The sequence below is a fragment of the Pipistrellus kuhlii genome, unplaced genomic scaffold (genome assembly GCF_014108245.1).
Source record: "Pipistrellus kuhlii isolate mPipKuh1 unplaced genomic scaffold, mPipKuh1.p scaffold_m20_p_33, whole genome shotgun sequence".
NCBI lineage: Eukaryota > Metazoa > Chordata > Mammalia > Chiroptera > Vespertilionidae > Pipistrellus > Pipistrellus kuhlii.
In genome coordinates, this window is record NW_023425533.1 from 3,615,463 (window position 1) to 3,641,675 (window position 26,213).

The window sequence follows — 26,213 nt, forward strand, 5'->3', positions numbered from 1 at the left end:
ATTCATAGCGGTAAAGTGACTTACTTACCCAAGCTCATCCAACTATTAAGAAGCAGATCCAGATTTTCAACCCTGGAGTATCTGATTTAAATGTCCATCATCTTCCACTATATCATACTGCCTATAGGGTAAACTGAACATACTAAACTCTTTATGTTTATGATCTAGACCACACAAGTGTTAAACCAGAATGAAAAGGTCTAGAAAATAATAAAATTAGTACTGGTGACTTCCCAGTTTTAGTGCATTAAACTTCCTTATGTGAAAAGCACCATCTTTTTTGTTCCATTTGCTTCCCAAATACTTTTATGTTTTACTAGAGGGCCAGTGCACAAAATTTGTGCACAGGTAGGTTCCCTAGGCCTGGCCAGTTATCAGGGTTGATTGGGGCCTCCTAGTTGCCAGTCAGGGCCCTCCTTCATTCCACACTGCCCCCTGGTGGTCAGCACATGTCATAACGAGCAATCTAACTCCTGGTGTCCCTTTTGAACTCCTGAGGGGACACTTTGCATATTAGCCTTTTATAATATATAGAGAGATATTTATTACTCACGGTATTATCCTGGCTATGGCTGAGGTTTCAAAGTTCTCTTGGGAAGTCTTTTCCTTCCAATAAACATTGAGTTTCTGGGCAAGGGCATTTATTGTCAACCTGAAAGAAGAAGTATGTCAATGTTGAGAATTTGTTGAACAACTTTGTGACCCATGAGATGTTCTCATCTAACAGAAGCCAACAATTTAGAATATTCAGCATAGGTTTGAATATCAACACTTACAGGATCTAGGATGAGAATCCACCACATTGCAAATTATATGTCAAAATGATAATCAGAATCCTGAATAGTTGCATTGATTGAAATGGTAAAATGGTTATGTCCTAAAAAGTACTGTTCTCAAAAATTTCAGGGTTTTTAGAATTACAGGGAGTAGGGAGTTGATATTAGAAAAGTGACACAGGACTAAATTTCAGAGTTAGGACAGAGCCAAATATGATAAGTTATTTGATTGTCAGATGAGTACAGGTAAACAATTCAGGTCCAAGTTGAAAGTCAAAAGATCAAATATTGTACCCTATCTATTACAAGTCAATCAAATATTAAATCTAAAATGTCCAAATTTTAAATGTTCCTCTTCATGCAAATGTTGCTTAGAGCAGTCACGCAGGCGTCTTCAAACTACGGCCCTCGGGCCACATGCGGCCCGCAGAGGAGTCTGATCCGGCCCGCCAGGTTTTTTTGGGCAGTGAGCGCAGCCGAGGTGTTACAGTAGGAATTAGTAGTTCATATAGTCCGGCCCTCCAGCTCTCTGAGGGACCGTGATCTGGCCCCCACTTTAAAAAGTTTGAGGACCCCTGTTAGTATCCATAGGCAACAAAGTTCTCTTTGACCTTCTACTACACAGCTGTTAGTAATCATATATAAGGTTCTTCCCCGCAACCTACCAATGTTCCTATCTCTATGTTTCTATCCTTCCCTCAAGTCACAGATGAAGAAATATTTCTTGTTTTCTTTTAAAATTATACATTAAACCTACTTTAAAAAGAAGTAAATTAGACAGTATTCTGGGAAGATGGTGAAGTAGAAGGCACCAAGAATCTTACTCCCCCAGCTAGACAACAATTACATAGGCAGAATCTGTATGGTGCAACTATTTGGAACTGTTGGGTCTATTGAAAGCTTGCAACTTCCAAAGGAAGGCTTAGACTAAATTGGAAAATTTCAGCTCTTAGCACAGTAGTAGCTACCACCCCAACCCTAGCTCAATGACAGGCAGCTGTGCATACATCCTAAGAGTAGATTATAGGAGTCAGGGTGTGCAAAAAAGGACTCTGTCCTTAAAATATTAGGGATCTGTGTTCTGATAGCTGTTTGCTGCTCCTGATCATAGGATTGTGAAATCTCTGTGGCAAAAAGAAAGAAAATGGCTATAAAATATGCACACAAAAAATGAGATTTAAATGTTTTACTATGAAAAATTAACTGAACATAAAAGAAGGCAATAATGTAGGAAATGAGGGTCACAAAATCTATAAAGCATAAAGAAAACAAATAGCAAAATGACAGAAGACCCTCCTTATCAGTACTTACTTTAAATGTAAATAGATTAAACTCTCCAATCAAAAGACAGAGATTGGTAGATTGGGGAAAAACAACAACAACAACAACAAAAACATGATCCAGCCCTAGCAGATTTGGTTCAGCATCAGCCTGTGAAACAAAGGGTCCTGGGTTCAATTCCCATCAAGGGCATGTACCTTGATTGCAGGCTCCTCCCCGGGCCCAGGCCCTGGTCAGGGATCATGCAGAAGGCAACCAATCGATGTGTTTCTCTCTGTTTTTACTTCTCTCTTCCATTCTCTCTAAAAGTCAATGGGAAAATATCCTCGGATGAGGATTAACAAAAACAAACAAACAAACAAAAAATAAATAAGTAAAAGTGTTGAAATGTCTAAAAAAAGATATGATCCAAATATTTTCTGTGTACATAAAACTAAATTTAGATACAAAGACACAAGTAGGTAGAAAGTAAAAGGATGAAAAAGGATATTCCATATAAATAGTAACCTAAAGAGACCAAGGATGGCTATACTAATGCATAGTTAAAATAAAGTAGCCCCCCCCCTTCTTATCTGTAATTTTAGTTAACTACAGTCAAATATGGTCCAAAAATATTAAATGAAAAATTCCAGAAATAAACAATTCATAAGTTTTAAATTGCATACTGTTCTGAGTAATGAGATGAAATCTCACACTGGCCTGCTCCAACCCACTCAGAAAATGAATCATCCCTTTGTACACCATATTCATACCATATCCTATATAATAAAAGCCTAATATGCTAAGTCTCCAGTCGTCGTTCAAACAATCAAAGCTAATTGATATGCTAATGATATGCTAAGGCCACTCAACATCTTATATTGACATGTACTGATCACCAGGGGACAGATTCTCCGGCTGGTAGGTTAGTTTGCTGCTGGGGTATAGCCAATTGGGACTGAGTTAGAAGGGCTGGACATGCCCTGGAGTCCTCCCATGGTCCCTCCCTGGCCCTGATCATGCACTGGTGGGGTCTCTCAGCCTGGCCTGTGCCCTCTCACAATTTGGGACCCTTTGGGGGATGTTGGAGATCCTGTTTTAGCCTGATCCCACAGGCCAGGCTGAAGCACCCCATTGGTGCACAAATTTGTGCACTAAGCCTCTAGTGCACATGTGTCAAACACAAGGCCCGTGGGCCAAATCCGTCCCGCCAGGCCTTGCAATGTGGCCCGCACCGCGCTGTCATCACTGCACTCCGCTGCGTTTCCATCACAATGACAGTTTATGACTGTTCAGTAAACCATTCGGCCCGCGATTTAGGCTGGATTTTAGATTTTGGCCCCTTCTCTGATTGACTTCGACACCCCTACTAGTGTAGAGTATAATAAGATATCTTGAGAGAGATCACATCCACATAACTTTCATTATAATGTATCGTTATAATTGTTCTATTTTGTTATTGTTAATATTTTTCTGTGCCTAATTTATAAATTAAACTTTATCATAGTTATGTATATATAGAAAAAAAAACATACTGTATACTGTATAAGGTTCACTACCATCCATGGTTTTAGGCATCCTTGGGGGGGTGGTCTTGAAATGTATCCCCTGTGGATAAGGGGAGCCACTCTAGACTATAAATCACTATTGCTAATATGTGGAAGCAGCACAAATGCCCATTAATGGTTGAATGGAAAAGCAAAATGTAGTATACACATACACTGGAATACAATTCAACCTTAAAAAGGGAAAGCATTCTGATACATGCTAAAACTTGGATAAAGCTTGAGGACATTATGGTCAGTGAAATCTAGTCACAAAAAGACAGACAATGTATGATTTAACTTTTGTGAAGTACTTAGAGTAGTCAAAAATCAAAGAAACAGAAAGTAGATTGGTGGTTGCCAGGGGCTGATGGGGTGCATGGGGAATTATTGCTTAATGGGTATAGAGTTTCATTTTGCAAGATGAAAAGAGTTTTTGAGATGGATGGTGGTGATGGTTGCTTAACAATATGAATGTACTTAATACCAATGAACTGTACACTTAAGAAGTTAAGATGGTAAGTATGTGTATTTTACCATAATAAAAACTATGAAAAAAAAGGAAGTAGATATATGGTTGTTAGAGAATAAAGAGAAGGAGAAATGTGGAGTGACTGCTAATGAACAAGGAGTTTTTTTGTTTTGTTTTTTAAATATATTTTATTGATTTTTCACAGAGAGGATGAGAGAGGGATAGAGAGTTAGAAACATTGATGAGAGAGAATCATCAATCAGCTGCCTCTTGCACACCCCGTACTGGGGATGTGCCCATAACCAAGGTACATGCCCTTGACCAGAATCGAGCCAGGGACCTTTCAGTCCGCAGGCAGACGCTCTATCCACTGAGCCAAACCAGTCCTGGCTGAACAAGGAGTTTCTTTTGGTGTTATGAAAATGTTTTGAAGTCAGTGATGATGTTTTCACAATTTTGTGAATATACTAATAAGCACTGAAATGTACACTTTAAATTGGGGACCTTAAGGTATGTGAGTTATATCTCAATTAAAAATAAACATCTGGCCCTGACCGGTTTGGCTCAGTGGATAGAGCGTTGGCCTGCAGATTGAAAGGTCCCAGGTTTGATTCTGGGCAAGGGCATGTACGTTGGTTGTGCGAACATCCCTAGTGGGGTGTGTGCAGGAGGCAGCTGATAGATATTTTTATCTCATTGATGTTTCTAACTCTCTATCCCTCTCCATTCCTCTCTGTAAAAAAATCAATAAAATATATTTTAAAAAATAAATAAATAAATATCTACTCTCATGTACTCAGTTAAAATTGATTGAGATAAAAATTTATATAGAGTAAAATTCATCTTTTTAAGTGTACAGTTCTATCAATTTTGACAATTGCATGCAGTCATGTAACCGTCACTTCAATTAAGTTATTGTTCTCATGTATTTTGAAACCCCATTCTTTCTGACAAAAACCATGGCTTTATTGTTGATGTAAAAAAAATTAAATTTTACCCTGGCCAGGTGGCTCAGTTGGTTAGAGTATTGTCCCATACATCAAAAGGTTTCAGGTTCGATTCCCAGTCAGGGCACATACCTATATTGTGGGTTTGATCCCTGGTGGGGGTGCATATGGGAAGCAATCAATTGATGTATCAATGTTTCTCTCTCACATTGATGTTTTTCTCTCCTTCTAAACATATTCTCCCATGTAGATTGGAGGTTAAGAAGGCTCTGTCTACACTGGGAACTCTCCCAGGAACACACCTCTCATCCACATTCCTGCCACCGACGAGTATTTATTGCCTCTAGCTTTTTTAAAGGTCTGTAATTACTTTAGAATCAGTAATCCATGACCGAAGCCGGTTTGCTTAGTGGTGGAGCGTCGGTCTATGGACTGGGGGGTCCTGGGTTCGATCCTGGTCAAGGGCATGTACGTTGGTTGCAGGCAACTCCCCGGTGGGGGGTGTGCAGGAGGCAGCTGATTGATGTTTCTCTCTCATCGACGTTTCTGTCTCTCTGTCTCTCTCCCTTCCTCTCTGTAAAAAATCAATAAAATATATTTTTTTAAAAAGAATCAGTAATCCATGGAGTCAAAGAAATTTGCTATTAAACATTGATTTTGAAGGGGAAAGTGGATGTTATCAGAAGCCTGAAAATCTACAACTGCAGCACCCACTGAACAGCTGCGAACCCCAGAACACCAGTCCCCAATTGGCACAAACACGGGGTCTACAGTCCACCATGGAAAGGTCAGATTTTGCCTGGGATAAGATGAGGTCTTTGCTCCCTGCAGGAGAGGGAAATGCGCGCACTGAGGGAGCTGGAGGACTAGGGAAGTCTGCTCCTAGAAAAATCCGTGGCTGTTGGGGCTGGCATGATCCTTGAATGTGGAAGGGTGTCCTCAGAGCTGTTAACAGAAGGGATCTCTAAAAAGCAGCCCATTTTGATCTGACGCAAAAGGACAGCCTAAAAATATTTTAAAAGTGTGCCGGCTGCTTAGACCCTAGGGGGAAAAGGGGAATTCACACACTTGGGCTTTTCTCTCTTCAAATCCTTGCTTCTGATTACTAAGCCAGATACATAGGATCACCCAATTGGGACACCCTGGGAGACTGCAGGGGAAAGTTGTTTTTCTGGAACCTGGGGATCAGAGCGGGGAGTGACCATTGGATAACCAACTCTGGGACAGCCTAATCCCACAAACTGGTATTGAATCCCACAGGGAAAGCAAGATCTAATCACAGGCTAGAGAGGCCCTATAGACCCGGAGGTCAACTGAGAAACACTGCCACCAAGGGAATCACAAATTGTCTCTTATGTAATCACAAATAAAGGAATACAAGAAATTAAGACACTGCCTGCTTAAAAATCAGGACTGACTTACAACACTTGGGAGCAGTGGAACGCAGGGAACTCAATACTCTCCTGACTAGGAAACAGGTGTGCCAAACAGAACAATAGAGGAAGTGAATGACCTTCACAACTGCACAATTTATATTTTATATTTTTATTTTTCATTTAAAATTTTTTTTTATCTTTTACTTAAGAAACTATTTTTTTTCTTTTTTCCTCACTTGATTTTACATTTTTAATTATTACATTTTTATTTTCAATCACTGTTATTACTACTATTATTTTACCATTTTTTTTAAAGTGCCATTTTATTTTCTCTTTATTTTACTTTGGGATTAGTGTTCTACATTCTATTTTGATCTTTCCTTTAGCATCTTTTCACTATCTCAACTCTATCTTTATGCCATCACTCTCTTCCTAACTCTTCCCCGCTTGGTGTCCTATTTCTATTACCCTTTTACTGCTTTAGATTTTCCCTATTCTTTCTTTTACCCCCTGTTTAAATTTCACCCTACTTACATATCTAATTTCTAACCCCCTGCTCCAAGTCCATACACACTTCTTTCTTCTCTGTCTTCACTATCCAAAAAAATTGTTTTTCTCTTTGTCCTTTTGTTGTTTGCCTGAATGTTAATTGTATAGATTTTTTGTGAGATTGTTTTGCTTATTATTTTTGTTTTGTTTTGTTTTCTTGTTTGCTTTGTTTTTTGCTTCTGTTTTCCCTCACCTCACTTGATATTAGTTGTTCTTTGTAGTTTGTAATAATCTCCAGGTACTTGTTGCTGGCATTTGTTGGGATTAGTGAATGTTCTAATGGAGTTTTCTCCCCATATATACGGTTTGTTCCCCTTTTCTTTCTTATTCTCTTTCTTTTCTCTTTTACTTTTTTTTTTTTCCTTTCCCCAATTTCATTTTGGAACTCCTTTCTTTTTTATTTTTTTTGCTCTTCTTATTTCTCTCCTATTCCCTAATCCGCCTTTCTCTGGTGGTCACTTTTATTTGAAGTTATCAATATTGTGAATACATTCCTGTTCAGTACTTTGTGCGTTGTACCTGGTTGTGTTGTATTTTGTGCCTTTAAATCAACACCGGAGAGAGAGAACTACATAACCAGACACCCAGAGAAGAGAGACCATGGGGAGACAAAGAAACAGCCCGCATATGAAAGAAAAGCAGGCATCACCAGAAAAGAAAGTAAACGAAAGAAAGGAAAGCAAGCTATCAGAGAAAATATTCAGAGAAATGGTCATAAGGTGGCTGAAAAGAATGGAAGACAAATTCAACAATATGAGTAAGAACCAAGAGGAAATGAAGAACCAAAAAGAAATGAAAAATGACATCACTGAAGTAAAGAACTCAATAGAAAGCATCAAGAGTAGACTAGAAGAAGGAGAGGACCATATCAGTGAGCTAGAAGACAAGGTATAAAAAATACACAAGTAGAGAAGCTTCTAGAAAATAAATTAAAAATTAGGAGGAGAGCCTAAGGGAACTTTGGGAAAACACAAAACAAAACAACATATAATAAGGCGCCAGAAAAAGAGGAAACTGAGCAAGGAATAGAAAACCTGTTTGAAGAAATAATGACAAAAAACTTCCCTGATATAGGGAAGAAAAAACCCACACAAATCCAAGAAGCTCACAGAGTACGAAGCAAAATGAACCCCAAAAGACCTACTTCAAGACACATTATAATTACATTGGCAAACACCAACGACAAAGTAAGAATCTTAAAAGCGGCCAGAGAGAGACAGAAAGTTACATACAAAGGAACCCGCATCAGACTAGCAACTGATTTTGCAACAGAAACTCAACAGTCCACAAGGGAATGGAATAAAATATACAAAGTCATGCAAAGAAAGGATCTGAATCCAAGAATTCTGGACGCAGCAAGGCTATCAATCAAAATTGAAGGTGAAATCAGGAGCTTCACAGACAAAAAAGGACTAAAGTAATTTATTACCAACAAACCAGCAATGCAAGAAATGCTAAAGGGTCTGCTGTAAATAAATAAATAAATAAATAAATAGTAAAAAAGGAACACAGGGGTAAAGAATAAAAATGGTGACAAATAAGTAACTATCAATAATAACTATAAATGTAAATGGATTAAATGCCCCAATCAAAACATAGGGTAATGGATTGGATAAAAAAAAATGACCCATATAGCTGCTGTCTACAAAAAATCCACCTCAGCACACAGACTGAGGGTGAAAGGATGGAAAAAGGTTTTTCAGGTGAATGGAAATGAATTAAAAGCTGTGGTAGCAATACTTATATCTGACAAATTAGATCTCAAAGTGAAAGACATAAAAAGAGATAAGGAAGGCCACTTCATAATACTAAATGGAGCAATCCAACAAGAATAAATAACTCTGGTAAACATATATGCACCCAATACAGGAGCACCCAAATACATTAAAAAAAAAAAAAAAACCTCCTGGAGGATAACAAGGGAGAGATTGACAGCAATTTCTACATAGTAGGACACTTTAATAACCCACTATCATCATTGGACAAATCATCTAAACAAAAAATCAGCAAAGAAATATCAATCCTAAATGACTCATTAGACCAGATGGAATTAGTTGACATCTTCAGAACATTTCACCCCAAAGCCACAGAATATATATTCTTCTCAAGTGCACATGGTTCATTTTCAAAGATAAACCATATATTGGGTCATAAGCAAAGCCTTTTCAAATTCAAGAAGATAGAAACCATATCAAGCATCTTCTCAGATCACAGTGGCAAAAAACAAAACGAAACTGGAAATCAACTACAATAAAAACAACCCAAAAAATAGAACACATGGAAACTAAACAGCATGCTATTAAACAATGACTGGTTACCAGAGAGATTAAGGAAGAAATAAAAAACATCATGGCAATAAATGACAATGAAAACACAATCCAAAATCTATGGGACACAGCAAAAGCAGACTTGAGAGAGAAGTTCATAGCTCTACATCTACAACCTTACTGCAAAAAAAAAAAAAAAAAAAAAAAAAAAAAAAAAAAAAAGAAAGAAAGAAAAGAAACAATGGTAATAAATTACCTAACCCTCAAAGAGTTAGAAAGAGAGCAACAAGAAAAGCCCAGTGTAAGCAGAAGGAAGGAAATAATAAAGATAAGAGTGGAGATAAATGACATAGAGACTGAAGAACAATAGAAAAGATAAACAAAACCAAAAGCTGTTTCTTTGAAAGGATAAACAAGATTGATGAACTTCTAGCCAGGATCACCATGAAGCAAAGAGAGAGGACCCAAATAAACAAAATCAGAAATGAAAGAGGTGAAATAACAACAGACTTCACAGAAATACAAAGGATTATTAAAAAATACTATGAACAACTCTATTCCATCAAACTGTACAACCTGGAAGAAATTGACATATTACTAAAAAAATATAACCTACCAAAACTTGATCAGGAAGAATCTAAACAGCTTAGTAGTCCAATAGCTATGGAAGAAATTGAAGCAGTCATCAAAAAAGCTTCCGGCAAATAAAAGCCTGGGGCCAGATGGCTTCATAGGGGAGTTTCACCAAATATTCAAGGAAGAACTAAAACCTATCCTCCTCAGACTATTCCAAAAAATTCAAGAGGAAGAAACACTTCCAAGCTCCTTCTATGAAGCCAGCATCACCCTAATACCAAAACCAGATAAAGACAACACAATGAAAGAGAATTACAGGCTAATATGAACATAGATGCCAAAATCCTCAACAAAATTCTAGCAAATCAGATTCAGCAGTACATCAGAAAGATTATACACTATGACCAAGTAGGATTTATCCTAGAAATGCAAGGATAGTACAATATCCACAAATCAGTAAACATGATACGTAAACAAATTGAGAGATAAAAATCACAGTCCTATCCATTGATGCAGAAAATGCATTTGATAAAAAACAACACCCTTTCTTTATAAAAACTCTCAATAAGGTGGGAATAGAAGAATCATACCTCAACATAATAAAAACCATATATGATAAACCCACAGCTAACATCATACTCAATGTGCAAAAACTAAAACCATTTCCCCTAAGAACAGGAACAAGACAGGGATGCCCACTCTCACCAATCCTGTTTGACATAGTACTGGAAATATTAGTCATTGCATTTAGACAAGAAATAGAAATAAAAGGCATCCAAATTGGAAAAGAAGACGTAAAACTGTCCTTATTTGCAGATGACATGATATTGTACAAAAAAACCCTAAAAACTACATAAAAAATTATTAGACTTAATAAATGAATTTGGCAATGTAGCAGGATACAAAATTAATGCCAAGAAATCTATGGCCTTTCTATACACCAATAGTGAACTTACAAAAAGAGAGACTAAAAAAGCAATCCCATTTACCATTGCACCAAAAAAATTAAGATACCTAGGAATAAACTTAACTAAGGAGGTAAAAGATCTATACGTGGACAACTACAGAACACTGAAAAAAGAGATGGAGGAAGACGTAACAGATTGAAGAACATACCATGTTCATGGATTGCTAGAATCAACATCATTAAAATGTCTATACTACCCAAAGTAATCTATAGATTCAATGCACTCCCCATTAAAATACCAACAGCATATTTCACAGACCTAGAAAGAACTCTCCAAAAATTCATCTGGAATAAAAAAAAGATCCCAAATAGCCACAGCACTCCTGATAAAGAAGAATAAAGTAGGAAGGATCTCAATACAAGATTTAAAGCTGAGTTACAAAATCACTGTTCTCAAAACAGCCTGGTACTGGCACAAGAACAGACATATAGACCAATGGAATAGAATAGAGAATCCAAATATCGACCGAAATCAGTATGCTCATTTAATATTTGATAAAGGAGGCATGAACATACAATGGAGTCAAGACAGTCTCTCCAATAAATGGTGTTGGGAAAATTGGACAGATCCATGCAAAAAAATGATCACCAACTTACACCATACACAAAAATAAACTCAAAATGCATACAGGACTTCAACATAAGATGGGAAACCATAAAAATACTAGAGGAATCCACAGGCAGCAAAAATCTCAGACATATGCCAAAAGAACTTCTTCACTGATACTGCCCCTAGGGCAATGGAAGCTAAAGGGAAAATAAACAAGTGGGACTACATCAAAATAAAAAAGCTTGTTTACAGCAAAAGAAATTATGCACAAAACAACAAGAAAGCCCACTGTATGGGAGAACATATTTGCAAATGTTATCACTGATAAAAATTTAATCTCCAACGTCTACAGGCAACTTATACAACTTAATAAAAGGAAGATAAATGGTCCAATAAAAAATAGGTAATGGATGTAAATACAATCTTTTCAAAAGAAGACAGAAGGAAGGCTAAGAGACACATTCAAATATGCTCAAAGTCATTATTATCTGAGAGATGCAAATCAAAAGAATAATGTGGTACCATCTCACATCTGTCAGAATGTCTATCATCAACAAATCAACAAACAACAAGTGTTGGCGAGGATGCGGAGAAAAAGGAACTCTTTTACACTGCTAGTGGAATGCAGACTGGTGTGGCCACTGTGGAGAACAGTATGGAGTTTCCTCAAAAACTGAAAATGGAACTCCCATTTGACCCAGTAATCCCACTCCTAGAAATATATCCTAAGAAACTAGAAACACCAATCAGAAAGGCTATATGCACCCCTATGTTCATAGCAGCACAATTTACAATAGCTAATATTTGGAAACAACTTAGGTGCCTGCCAGTAGATGACTGGATCAGAAAACTGTGGTACATCTACACAATGGAATATTATGCTGCCATAAAAAAGAAGGAATTCTTACCATTTGCAGCAACCTGGATGGAATTGGAGAACATTATGCTAAGTAAAATAAGCCAGTCAGTGAAAGAAAAATACCACATGATCTCACTCATTTGTGGATAATAAAGAACATTATAAACTGATGAAAAAAAGATAGATCCAGAGACAGTAAAGCATCAAACAGACTCAAATTACAGTGGGAAAGTTAGGGAGAGGTGGTGGAGATAATAGATCCACCGAAGGACTTGTATGCACGCATATAAGCATAACCAATGGACGCAAGATATTGAGGGGTGAGGGCATGTATGGGAGTGGGAGGGGGGACAATGGAAAGATATGTATACATGTAATACCTTAATAAAAATGGGGGGGAAAAACATATTCTCAGGTGAGGATTAAAAAAATAATTTTAAATCCACATATAAGTTCAAACACACATTGTTCAAAATCCATACTTAATTGGATTTGTAAAGTTCAAACCTGCATTGTTTGAGGGTCAACTGTAATTTTTATGTTCAGTTGGGAATTTGTATATCTGGACTTAAGTTCTATGCAGGTTTTTAAGAAATATATTTTTATTGATTTCAGAGAGGAAGGAAGAGGGAGAGATAGAAACATTAATGACGAGAAGGAATCCTTTATCAGCTGCAGCTTCCACGCCCCCCACTATGGAAATCAGGTTTGCAACCCAGGCATGTGACCTGAATGGGAATGGAACTGTGTCCTCTTGGTTCATAGGTTGATGTTCAACCACTGAGCCATGCCAGTTGGGCATTGTATGCAGGGCTTTTACTGCATGGGTGGTGTGAGCCTCTAACCACATGTGTCAAGCACAAGGCCCTCGGGCCAAATCCGTCCCGCCAGGCCTTGCAATGTGGCCCACACCGCGCTGTCATCACTGCATTCCGCTGCATTTCCATCACAATGACAGTTTATGACTGTTCAGTAAACCATTCGGCCCGCGATTTAGGCTGGATTTTAGATTTTGGCCCCTTCTCTGATTGAGTTCGACACCCCTACTAACCCCTTCATTGTTCAAGAGTCAACTGTACTATATTCTTTTTCTTCTTTATTTTTTCCCCTGTTCTATATTCTTAAGATAGTGCTTCAATTCACTCCCCTATTCAAGCCACCCAATTAATTCTCATTGCCTAAGACTGGTCGGCAAACTGCGGTTTGCAAGCCACATGTGGCTCTTTGGCTACTTGAGTGTGGCTCTCCCACAAAATACCACAGCCTGGGCGAGTCTATTTTGAAGAAGTGGCATTAGAAGAAGTTTAAGTTTAAAAAATTTGGCTCTCAAAAAAAATTTCAATCATTGTACTATTGATATTTGGCTCTGTTGACTAGTAATTAGTTTGCCGACCACTGGCCTAAGGCATCAACCAACTCTACCCAATGTCCCTCTAACATAAAAGTTCTCAGACCTTCTCAGTTTATGGCACCCTTAGTGTCTCAAGTTTTTCATGGCACCCTTAAATCAAAATAAATAAATACCAGCTCCATTTATTAAATAGTTAGGTGTAAACAACTTAGCAAGTATTTATGAACTAAAATTTAGAATCCATTTAAAAAATAATACATATAAATTAAAAAATATTTCTATTTCATTCTTAAATAACCACAATTATTTACTAATGGGATGTGTATGCCTATTGGGTACTGTACTTCTCAAACCTTGGAATCAAATTGGACAGTTTTCCTCATTTCTTAGTCAACACCAAGTTACTTGCTTTGTATCACAGCAACCACTGAAAGCCCAGATACACAAAGATATGTTGTAATCGAAAGGTATGCAGATTTTAGAATTACATGGAAGTGGGGGTGCTACTATAAAAATCCTTAAAAATGTAGAAGTTACTTTAGAATTAGACAGTGGACAGAGGATGGAAGAACTTGAGTAGCACAACAGAAATAGCCTAGATTGCCTTGAACAGACTGTCAGTACATATATGGATGTTAAAAACCCCACTGGTGAGGGCTCTCAAGGAAGTGGGGACCATGATAGAGAAAAAAAATGAATTCCCTTAGATAATACCAAAATTATTATGAACAGACTCTTAGTAGAATTATGATGTTAAAGGTGTTGCTGGAAGGAAATAAACATGTTATTGGAAAACTTGAGGGAAGGTGATGCTTGTTATACAGTGCAGAAAGCTTTAACAGAATTGTGTTCTACAGTTATGGGGAAATCAGAATTTGTAAGTGATAGAACATTTAGCTGAGATTTCAAAGAAAAGTATTGAAAGTGTGGCCTGGTGTCTTCTTGCTGCTTACATAAAATATGAGAGGAAAAAGATAAATTGAGGGAAGAACTGTTCAACAAAAAGAAAACAGGACTTACAGGTAATGATTTTGGAAATTCTCAGCCTATCCAGATTGTATACGTTGCTAAAATTTTGAGATTCCATGCCAGGAAAGCATGCTCTACAGAAAAAGTCAAGGTTGTGACTGGACAACCTTTTGCTAATATCTCAGGAAGATCAAAAGGTCAGAGTATTCAGTCACACAAAAAGCTCTTTGAAAAAAAAAATTAAACACGTAACTCAGATCTCCACAGCCATCTCAGCAGAAGCTAAGAATAGAAATAGGATTATCTAGGAAAGACCTGTCAGAAACTTCTTGTCTGATGGAGTGAATATCTATGATATATATGTGAGATTCACAGGGTTCTTAAGAATGGTATACTACCACAAAACATGCTAGATTTGACTGAAAGGGAGAAGAGAGCATAAAATAAAAGAAGGCTGTTAAACCTCCAAAATTCTATAGTCTGGACACAGGCTGATGAAACATCTCAACTGTAAATATATGCTACCCTTCATGAAAAATTAAAGATAATGCTGAGCCGCCAAAACCGGTTTGGCTCAGTGGTAGAGCGTCGGCCTGCGGACTGAAGGGTCCCAGATTCGATTCTGATCAGGGGCATGTATGTTGGTTGCGGGCACATCCCCGGTAGGGGGTGTGCAAGAGGCAGCTGGTCGATGTTTCTCTCTCATCGACGTTTCTAGCTCTCTATCTCTCTCCCTTCCTCTCTGTAAAAAACAATAAAATATATTTTTAAAAAAAAGATAATGCTGAGCCATTAGGTTAGAAAGCAGAATCTTAAATCCAGGGGGTGGAGCTTTAAGCCCCTGAAGATTATTCCCAGGCCTTGAAATGTAATGGCTAGAGTTTGAAATTTCTTGAGACCAAATACTCCCTTTTCCTTCAAGTTTATCCCCATTTGAACTGAAATATTTATAATGGTATTCTATGCCTGTCCTACCATTGTATTTTGTGAGCAAAATATGAAAATAAAATAGCCATGCCTATACTAGTAGGTGGAAAAGAATTTTATCCAAAGATGGATCAGACTCAGAAAATCACCCATCTCTGATTTAGATTATGAGAATTTTGGATTTTGAGCTGATGACATTAAGATGAGAGTATAGACTTTGAGTTGCTATAATAATTGAGAATGGGGAATATTGATATGGGGTGGGAATATTTTGCATGTGAGATGTATATGGATATTAGGGGGTCAGAGGGCATAATGTAATAGGCAGAATAATGGTCCTTTGAAGACATTTATGTCCTAATCCCTGATACCTATGAATATATTAGGTTACACAGAAAGGAAGAATTAAGGTTACTGACAAAATTAAGGTTATTAATCAGCTGACCTTAAAATAGGCTATCTTGAATTATCCAATTAAAAGTGGAAGTGTGTGGCAAAAGAATCATAATTAGAGATGTGATGATAGAAGGAAGGTCACTGGAGTGATGTAATGTAAGAAGGACTCAGTCTACCATTGCTGGCTTTGAAGATGGAGGAAGGGGGTCATGGGCCAACAAATGCTAGCAGCCTCAAGAAGCTGAAAAAGGCAAGGAAATACATTCTCTCCTAAAGCCTCCAGAGAGGAATGCCGCCTTGCCAAGACCTTGATTTTAGCCCAATGAGATCCATGTTCTACTTCTGACCTACAGAATTCTGCAATAATTAGTTTTGTCCTAAGACACTAAGTTTGTGGTAATTTGTTATGATAGCAATAGGAAACAATTTCTATTGTTTATAAACTAAAGTCAAGTATCACTGCATTTCCCTCAAAATTTTAAAATATCTTATGGTTTCCCTGTGAGTTCATTTTGTATAGCTAGGCACATAGTTTGGAACTATGGCTCTAGGACAGGGGTCGTCCACCTACAGCCTGTGGGCCCAATCTAGGTCACTGACTGTTTTTGTCTATGGGTGCTTTCATGCTACAGCACACATGTCAAACACAAGGCCCACGGGCCAAATCCGGCCCGCCAGGCCTTGCAATGTGGCCCGCACCGCGCTGTCATCACTGCACTCCGCTGCGTTCCATCACAATGATGCGCGGTGACATAGGAGGCTTGTGATCTCGCCGGCCGCCTCGCCAACCGCCGTACTTGCTATCTATTACACATGCGCATAGATAACAAGTCACGTGAGATTCAGGAGGCGTGACCTATAGTCCGGCATCCAATGTGGTTGTGCGGGTGGCAGAGCAGAGGAGAGAGTGAGTGTGCAGGCATAAAAAATACACAGCAGAAGCTGCCAGTTCCTGGCATAAAGTGCAGGCATAAAAATCGCAACAGAATCTGCTATCTGTACCCAGCCAGGCATTTATTGACTGACTTTTTTTTTTCTCCACTCCATCTGCCAAATCAAGCTATCCCTGTGCAGTTTTCAACTTTTTCCTTCTAACGCAGATTTCCAATAAACTACATCTTTTACTGCCAATATTGATTCCAAAATGTCCAGGAAAAGAAAAGTTGACGGTGAAGGCAGACAATTTAATGACAAATGGGAAAATGAATACATGTTTGTGCTTAGAGAGGGCAAACCAGTGTGTATATTGTGTTATGAGACAGTGTTGGTGATGAAAGAGTACAATATACGTCATCAATTTGACACCAAACATAATGTTAAGTATGGCAAATATATTTTGGAAGAAAAGCATAAAATTGTTAAAGAACTAGAAGGCAAACTACAATCACAGCAGCAAATGTTTACAAAGGCTACAGCGAAAAATGATGCTGCAGTGAAAGCAAGCTTTATAGTGGCTGAAGAAATTGCCCGTACTTCAAGGTGTTTTTCAGAGGGTGCCTTTTTGAAGCAATGCATGCTAAAAGTGTGTGAGCAAGTATGCCCAGACCAGATACAGAGTTTTCAAAATGTCAGTTTGTCAAGAAACACCATTGCAGATAGAGTTCAAGAACTCTCAGGAAATCTATCATCACAGCTGGCCGAACAGGCATGCAGTTATCTCGCTTTTTCACTTGCTATCGATGAAAGCACAGACAGCACTGATACAGCGCAGCTGTCCATCTTTATACGTGCTACGAAGACCGACCTCTCTGTCACTGAGGAACTTTTGGATGTAGCTGCCATGCATGGGACGACGACTGGTAGAGATATATTTGAGGCTGTGGAGAAATCTATAAATAATTTTAAATTACCCTGGGAAAAGTTGGTGGGGCTAACTACAGATGGCGCACCTTCAATGTGCGGAGAAAAGAAAGGCTTGGTTGGACTAATGAAGGAAAGAATGCAAAAAAGTCACTGCCACACACCCTTGATTACTTATCATTGCATTATCCACCAAGAGGCTATGTGTGGAAAAGTTCTGGACATGAATGACATAATGACCACAGTCATTAAAACTATTAACTTTATACGGGCACGTGGCCTGAATCATCGCCAGTTCCAGCAGTTTTTACAGGAGGTGGGTGCAGAGCATGGAGACGTGCCATACCACACAGAAGTAAGATGGCTGAGCAAGAGCACAGTCCTCAAAAGATTTTTTGAGCTCAGAGAACAAATTGCTCTTTTCATGGAAAGTAAAGGAAAGCCCTTGCCTGAACTGTCGGATCCCGCCTGGCTATGTGATTTTGCTATGATGTGTGACATATGCGAGCATCTCGCCCAACTGAATCTGAAGCTGCAGGGACGCAAACAAGTCATCACAAAGATGTCTGACATGATCACAGCATTCCAGAGTAAACTTCAACTATGGAAGTCCCAACTGGAACAGGACAATCTTGCCCACTTTCCCGTTTGTTTGAGTATCTCAACCACTATTTCTGGTACTTTTCCTTGCAGTTGGCTGGCTACCAAAGTTAGCCATTTACTAAGTGAATTTGAGCGGCGCTTCTCTGACTTTAGAACACAGCACTCAGGCTTTGACATCTTTGCCAATCCTTTTACAGTTGATGTCAACAATGTGCCCCATCACCTTCAGATGGAGATAATCGAGCTTCAGTCTGACAGTGGCCTGAAATCAAGGTTTCAGGATGTTGAAATTGAGGACTTCTACCCTCTACTGCCCCCTGACTCAATGCCAGAGCTCCGACTTCAGGTTGCCCGTATTCTATCCATGTTCGGGAGCACCTATCTTTTTGAACAGATGTTTTCAATAATGAATCTGAACAAAAACAAGCACAGATCACGCATTACCGATGACAACCTCCATGCTGTTTTGCGGGTTGCTACAGCCCAAGAAATAAAACCGAACATTGACTCATTGATCATGGGAAAACGGTGTCAGACATCTAGCCAGAAAACAAAACAATGAGCATTTTAGGTACATTCCAATATTACTGTTTTGCTTGATACCAATATTACTGTTTTGCTTGATAGCATGTGAGTTGGTTAACAGCACTGTTAAGGAAAAGATTGTTCCACTCATTTTAAATTCACATTTCTGGTTAACATTGTCAGTTTATGACTGTTCAGTAAACCATTCGGCCCGCGATTTAGGCTGGATTTTAGATTTTGGCCCCTTCTCTGATTGAGTTCGACAACCCTGTGCTACAGCATAATTGAGTAGTTGTGACAGAGACCATATGGTAAAAAGCCTAAAATATTTAGCCCTGGACCTTCACAGGAAAAGTTGGTCAATACATGCTCTAGAATATGGCCCTACTCTATCCATCTGACTTTAATTTTTCTCACTCTAGTTACTTCTCTCTACTCTTACTCCCAATATTTTTACCATTTTGAGTTCCTGTCACTACCTTAGCTTATGCTATAATTTCCATCCCTAAATTCCCTTCCCCCCTTTTCTAAATCCTATATCCTTCAAGGAAAATCTTAAGTCATACTTTTTACCAAATCTGTTATCTCAAGGAATTTTTGCTATACCAGTGGTTGGCAAACTGCAACTCGTGAGCCACATGTGGCTCTTTGGCCCCTTGAGTGTGGCTCTTCCACAAAATACCATATGTGGGCGTGCACGTACAGTGAGATTGAAACTTCGTGGCCCATGCGCAGAAGTCAGTTTTTGGCTCTCAAAAGAAAATTCAATCGTTGTACTGTTGCTATTTGGCTCTGTTGACTGATGAGTTTGCCAATCACTGTCCTATACCATACCACTTAGGTTTTGATTGCTCAAATAGCCATTATATTAATCTCTAAATTGTTTAATGTATGTGACAATCTGCTATTATAAATAGACTATAAGCTCCTCAAAGACCGAAATCATATCTTGAATTTCTCTAGAAAATTCCACAAAGCCTAGCCACTGTACCATGCAATGGTGGGGTGCTCATTCAGTATGTGTTGATTACACTTTTAAGCTGAAATTTACTCTAAAAATGTTGTAAGTTTTATGAAAAAAATGCTCAAAGTCACTGATCATCAGAGAGATGCAAATTAAAATGACAATGAGGTATCACATTAGAATGGCTACCATCAACAAATCAACAAATGACAAGTACTGGTGAGGATGTGGAAAAAAGAAAACACTAATACACTGCTAGTGGGAGTGCAGACTGGTGCAGCTATTATGGAAAACAGTATAGAGTTTCCTAAAAAATAAATAAATAAATAAATAAATATGGAACTGTCATTTGACCAAGTAATCCTACTTCTAGGAATATGTCTTAAGAAACCCAAAACACTAATCAGAAAGAAAGTATACACCCCTATGTTTATAGCAGCACAATTTACAATAGCTAAGATGTGGAAACAGCCCAAGTGCCCATCAGTAGAGAAGTGGATAAAAAAGCCGTGGTACATTTATACTATGGAAAACTATGCAGCAGTAAAAAAAAATATCTTACCCTTTGAAACAGCATGGAGGGACCTGGAGAGTATCATGCTACGTTAAATAAGTCGGTCAGAGAAACAAGTATCACATCATCTCACTCATATGTGGAATCTAATGAACAAAATAATGAATTGAGAGGATCCAGAGACATGGAAGTATGGAACACAGAGTGGAATCTCGGAGGAAAGATAGGGGAGGGTGGGAAGCAATCAACCAAAGAACTTGTATGCATATATGCATAACCCATGGATATAGAAAATAGGGTCATAAAGACCTGAGGCAGGGGTGGAGGCAGAACAGAAGAGATCAAGATGGGGAAAAGGGGGAGATATGTAAAGCTTTCAACAATAAAGATTATAAAAATTAAAAATAAAAATAAATGTTGTAAGTTTGAGCCCTAATAGTTGCAGATTTAATCTGATAAATATTAAAACTAATATTAGAGATTTATTTAAAAACATTCTAGGAGAAAAAACAAGATGGCAGCATAGGTATACGCCTAACTGCAGCCTCACACAACAATTTCAAAAAATACAACTAAAATACAAATTGGACATTATCCAGAACTACAGGAAAGTTGACTGACTGGAAATTCTACAAAGAGAAGGAAAGAGATAAACAGAAGGAAAAGCAGAGCTGAAAAAGCCTACGGTACAGAGACATGTTGCGCGCAGAGAGAGGACGTAGCCAGAGAGGAAAGGGAGGCTGAGTGCCTGTCTGGCGTTCCCTAGAGGAAGAAGATAAAAGCTACAGACTGTGCTGAACCCCAATTCCGACAGCACTGAATCCCAGTTCTGGGCGAGACCCGGGGCCCCAGGCTCATACAGAGGGAATCTGGGCTGTAAGGCGGAAACTCAGGGGAGTGGCGAAAGGCAGTCCCGGAGGCGTGTACGTTGTGCGCAGAGGATGGACTATTGACTCTGCTGCTAGATTGCCCTAGCAGGAAGGAGACAAAAGCTCCGGACTGTGCTGAGCCCCTGTTCCGACTGTACTGAACCCCAGTTCTAGGCCAGACCCTGGGGACTCAGGTTCATACGGAGGGAGCCTGGGCTGTAAGGTGGAAACTCAGGGAAGTGGCGGAAACTCAGAGAAGCGGCGAAAGGAAGTCTCAGAGGCATGCACATTGCAAGCAGAGAATGGACTGTTGACTGTGCCTCTGGATTGCCCTAGCGGGAAGGAGACAAAAGCCCCAAAGTGCTCTGAACCCCACTTCCAACTGAACTGAACCCCAGTTCCAGGCTCATTGGGGGAGAGCCTAGACTGTTTGGTAGCGGGCGAAACTCCAGGGCACCTTTCTCTCAGAGGTGCTTGCAGCGAGTACCGAAGGACACAAAGGAACACTGAGACTCAGGAACCTCATAGGGCGGGGCTGAGGGAAGGCAAGGCTGTTGGCTCCATCCTGAAACTCCGCCCCATCCAAGCTGAGTACAGAGGCTTTTGCATTTTTCCAAGTCTAGTCGAATAAGGCTGTCTCCCGGCATAGACACAGCTGATCCTCACAGCCAATTGGCCTGGAGGTCAGATCCTCCCAGTGAAACCAACAATAATCAAGACTTAACTACAACAAGGCGGTACACACAGTCCACAAAGGGGTGCACCAAGAGTGTCCACCTCAGGTAACTGGGAGGCTGACCCACTGAACCATATAGGACACCTTAGCACACAAAGCCACCCTACTAACTCAGGGAAGCAGCAAAAATGCCGAGACAAATAAACAGATCACAAACGAAAGAAATGGAGGACAAAAAGCAACTGGATATAGAGTTCAAAACCATGCTTATAAGGTTTTTCAAGAATTTCCTAGAAAAAAGCCAATAAAATAAATGAGACCTATGAGGATATGAAAAGGGATCAACTAGAAATAATAAGGGATCAATTAGAAATAAAGAATACATTGTCTGAAATAAAAAATATTATACAGAGTCCTAAAAAAAGAATGGAAGATTGCAAGAATCAAGTCAAAGATTTGGAACATAAAGAGCCAGAACACTCCTCCACAGAAGCAAGAAGACAAGAGAATACAGAAAGTTGAAAATAATGTAAGAAACCTCTGGGACAACTTCAAGCAAACCAACATCAGAATCATGGGGGTCCAAGAAGAAGAGAGAGAGCAAGATACCAAAAACTGGAAGAAATAGGGACAGAAAACTTCCCCCACCTGGTGAAAGAATTAGACTTACAAGTACAGGAAGCACACAGAACCCCAAACAAAAGGAATCCAAAGAGGACCACACCAAGACACATCATAATTAAAATTCCAAGAGCAAAAGACAAAGAGAGAATATTAAAAGCAGCAAGAGCAAAGAAGGTAGTTACCTATAAAGGAGCACCCATACGATTGTCAGCTGATTTCTCAACAGAAACCATGCAGGCCAGGCGAGAATAGCAAGAAATATTCAAGGTGATGAATAGCAAGAACCTATAGCTAAAAATACTCTACCAAGCAAAGCTATCACTCAGAATCGAAGGTCAGATAAAGAGCTTCACAAATAAAAAAAAGCTAAAGGAGTTCATCACCACCAAACCAGAATTATATGAATTGCTGAAGGGGGTTCTTTAGGAAGAGGAAGAAAATAAAGATAAAAATTATGAACAACAAATACGTAACTATCAACAAATGAATCTAAAAAATCAGGGAATTTAAAAAATTTGATGAACAAAATTAACTGGTGAATATAATAGAATTAGAGGTATGGAAGGGGAGTGAAATGACGATTCTCGGGGAAAAGGGGAGTGGGGGGTGTGGTAAGAGATTGAACATAAACTGTACACTTATGGATGAGGACAATGGGGTGTGTGGAAAGGTCAGAGGGTGGGTTGGAAACCTGGTGGAGGGGAGCAATGGAGGGGAAAAAATGAGGAACATTTGTAATAATATGAATAAAGATTTATTTAAAAAATTAAAATAAAAACATTCTAGCAGTATGATGGCTGTTATCATTTTATCATTTGCAGCTTTGATATTTATAATACAACAGCATGAGTTTGTGGTAGCAGACAACCTTCTCTAATGCCCCTCTCTAATTCAATTTTTTTTTAACTAAACACCTTTCCTTCTATATAAAATAAATTGAGTGAAAACAGAAAATGATGCCAGATTTGGAACAAGAGTTATGCAAAAATTGTCCTCAAAGACTGTATGCAGGATAATATATTAGTTGTCTATTTTTAATGAAATGTGTAGCAGATTATTAAACAACTTAAACCAGAAATCCTATATGTTTACCTAAATAAGCCTACAGGTGATGAAATATATCTGGAGTCCCTTCAATCACCTCAAACTCATATTGAAACTTAACGTCATAAACTAAGGATCAAATACCTCTAAAATTTAAAATGTAGATGAGGATTTGGAAAACATAATATAAGAAAGGTGGTAAATAATTTTTTATATTTAACATTTGAATTTCACAGATCATAACTACTTGCTTAATCAGCAGAAAGTCACTATTCCATTTACTCAAGAGAAACACAGTGACTTGGCTCTGAAACTGCTATCAAGCTGATGTCATTTCTAAACTTTCACTTTTAAGAGTCAAGTCCTAGCCAAAGATCTCCATGATGAGCCAGACTCATATTTAAAAGACCATTTTATAATACTTAAAACTGAGGGCAGGCAGCTACTATAACCATTGAATAGCCCCAGTGATCAAGAACCAATTACCAAGAGATCCAAGATGGCTGCGCTCAGGTAAACACCTAGCCGCAGCCGCACACAACAATTTCAATAAAATACAACTAAAATATAAAATGGACATTACCCAGAACTACAGAAAAGTCGACTGACTGGAAATTCTACAAAGAGAAGCAAGGAGAAAACCAGAAGGAAGCGCGGAGGAGCTGGAAAAGCCTAAGGTACGGAGACACACAGTGTGCGGAGAGGACAGAGCCGGAGAGGAGAGCGGCCTAGTGCCTAGCTGGCGTTCCCTAGAGGGAAGGAGATAAAACTTCGACTGTGTTGGGCCCCAGTTCTGACTGCTCTGAACCCCAGTTCTAGGCCAGACCCCGGGGACTCAGGCTCATCCATAGGGAGCTGGGCTGTAAGGCGGAACCCCGGGGAAGTGGCGAAAGGAGGTCCCGGCGGCACACACATTGCACACAAAGAAGGGACAGTCGGCTGTGCCGCGGGATTGCCCTGGCCGGAAGGAGACTGGGGCTCCAGTCTGCTCTGAACTGAACCCCAATACCGGGCTCATTGGGGGAGAGCATAGACTGTTTGGCAGCAGGCGAAAATCAAGGGCACCTTTCTCTCAGAGGCGCTTTGCAGTGAGTACTGAAGGATCCTGAGACACAGGAGCCGCATAGGGCGGGGCTGACGGAGGCCAAGGCTGTAGGCTCCACCCTGAAATCCCGCCCCATCTGTAACTGCAAAATGCGACAACGAAATAGATCACAAACGAAAGAAATGGAGGACAAAAAGCGACTGGATATAGAGTTCAAATCTACGCTTAAAAGGGTTTTCAAGAATTTCCTAGAAAAGATGGATAAGACCTATGAGGATATGAAAAGAGATCAACTAGAATTAATAGGAGTCAACAAGAAATGATAAGGGATCAACAAGAAATAAAGAATACATTGTCTGAAATAAAAAATATTATACAGAGTCCTAAAAACAGAATGGAAGATCGCAAGAATCAAGTCAAAGATTTGGAACATAAAGAACCAGAAGTTCTTCTCCCCCACAGAAGATAGAAGGCAAGAGAATCCAGAAAATTGAAGATAATGTAAGAAATCTCTGGGACAACTTCAAGCGAACCAACATCAGAATTATGGGGGTCCTAGAAGATGAGAGAGAGCAAGATATTGAAAACATAGTGATAGAATTAGTGACAGAAAACTTCCCCCACCTGGTGAAAGAATTAGACTTACAAGTCCAGGAAGCACACAGAACTCCAAACAAAAGGAATCCAAAGAGGACCACACCAAGACACATCATAATTAAAATTCCTAGAGCAAAAGACAAAGAGAGAATATTAAAAGCAGCAAGAGCAAAGAAGGTAGTTACCTATAAAGGAGCACCTATACGATTGTCAGCTGATTTCTCAACAGAAACCATGCAGGCCAGACGGGAATGGCAAGAAATATTCAAGGTGATGAATAGTAAGAACCTACAGCCAAAGATAATCTATCCAGCAAAGCTATCACTCAGAATCAAAGGTCAGATAAAGAGCTTCACTAATAAAAAAAAAAGCTAAAGGAGTTCATCAACACCAAACCAGAATTATATGAATTGCTGAAGGGGGTTCTTTCAGAAGAGAAAGTGAATAAAGATAAAAATTATGAACAACAAATATGTAACTATCAACAAGTGAATCTAAAAACCAAGGAAATTAAAAAAATCTGATGAACAATATTAACCGTTGAATATAATAGAATCAGAGGTATGGAAGGGGAGTGAACTGACTATTCTTGGGAAAAAGGGGAGAGGGGGATGTGGGAAGAGACTGAACATAAACTGTGCACCTATGGATGAGGACAATGGGGAGTGGGGAAAGGGCAGAGGGTGGGGTGGGAACCTGGTGGAGGAGAGCAATGGTGGTAGGGAAAAAAAAGGAACATTTGTAATAATATGAACAATAAAAACTTATTTAAAAAAAAAAAAAAGAACCAATTACCCTAAAATTAATATGGGGTTGCCATCCAAAAAAATTATCTCTGTCAGACATGAATCCTAAATTTCTTACAATTACAGATAAATTAAGGTACAAAATTTATCTAATTTTTTTTTACAGTTTTGGCACACACACACACACAAAAATAACGAAATTTGGGAAATTACTTTTCTTGCATTCTAAAAAGAAATTTCTACTGAGATGTCAAAAAAAGAAAGAAAGAAAGAAAGAAAGAAAGAAAGGAAGGAAGGAAGGAAGGAAGGAAGGAAGGAAGGAAGGAAGGAAGGAAGGAAGGAAAGAAGGAAGGAAGGAAGAAAGGAAGGAAGAAAGGAAGAAAGGAAGGAAGAAAGAAAATGGGGAGGAACCAAGATGGC

At 38.9% G+C, this 26,213-nt stretch overlaps 1 protein-coding gene across 6 annotated transcripts in view; it reads right to left on the reverse strand.

The window, feature by feature from the left end:
- MORC4 (MORC family CW-type zinc finger 4) overlaps nucleotides 1-26,213 on the reverse strand; it is a 117,385-nt gene that overhangs the window by 51,120 nt on the left and 40,052 nt on the right. For 5 of the 6 annotated variants that reach the window (XM_036460739.2, XM_036460744.2, XM_036460738.2 and 2 more), the window contains one exon: nucleotides 554-652. The exons of the other annotated variant lie outside the window; for it this stretch is intronic. In XM_036460739.2, the coding sequence (XP_036316632.1) occupies nucleotides 554-652 (99 nt within the window). The remainder of the gene's footprint in view (nucleotides 1-553; nucleotides 653-26,213) is intronic. 6 annotated transcript variants of the gene reach the window in all.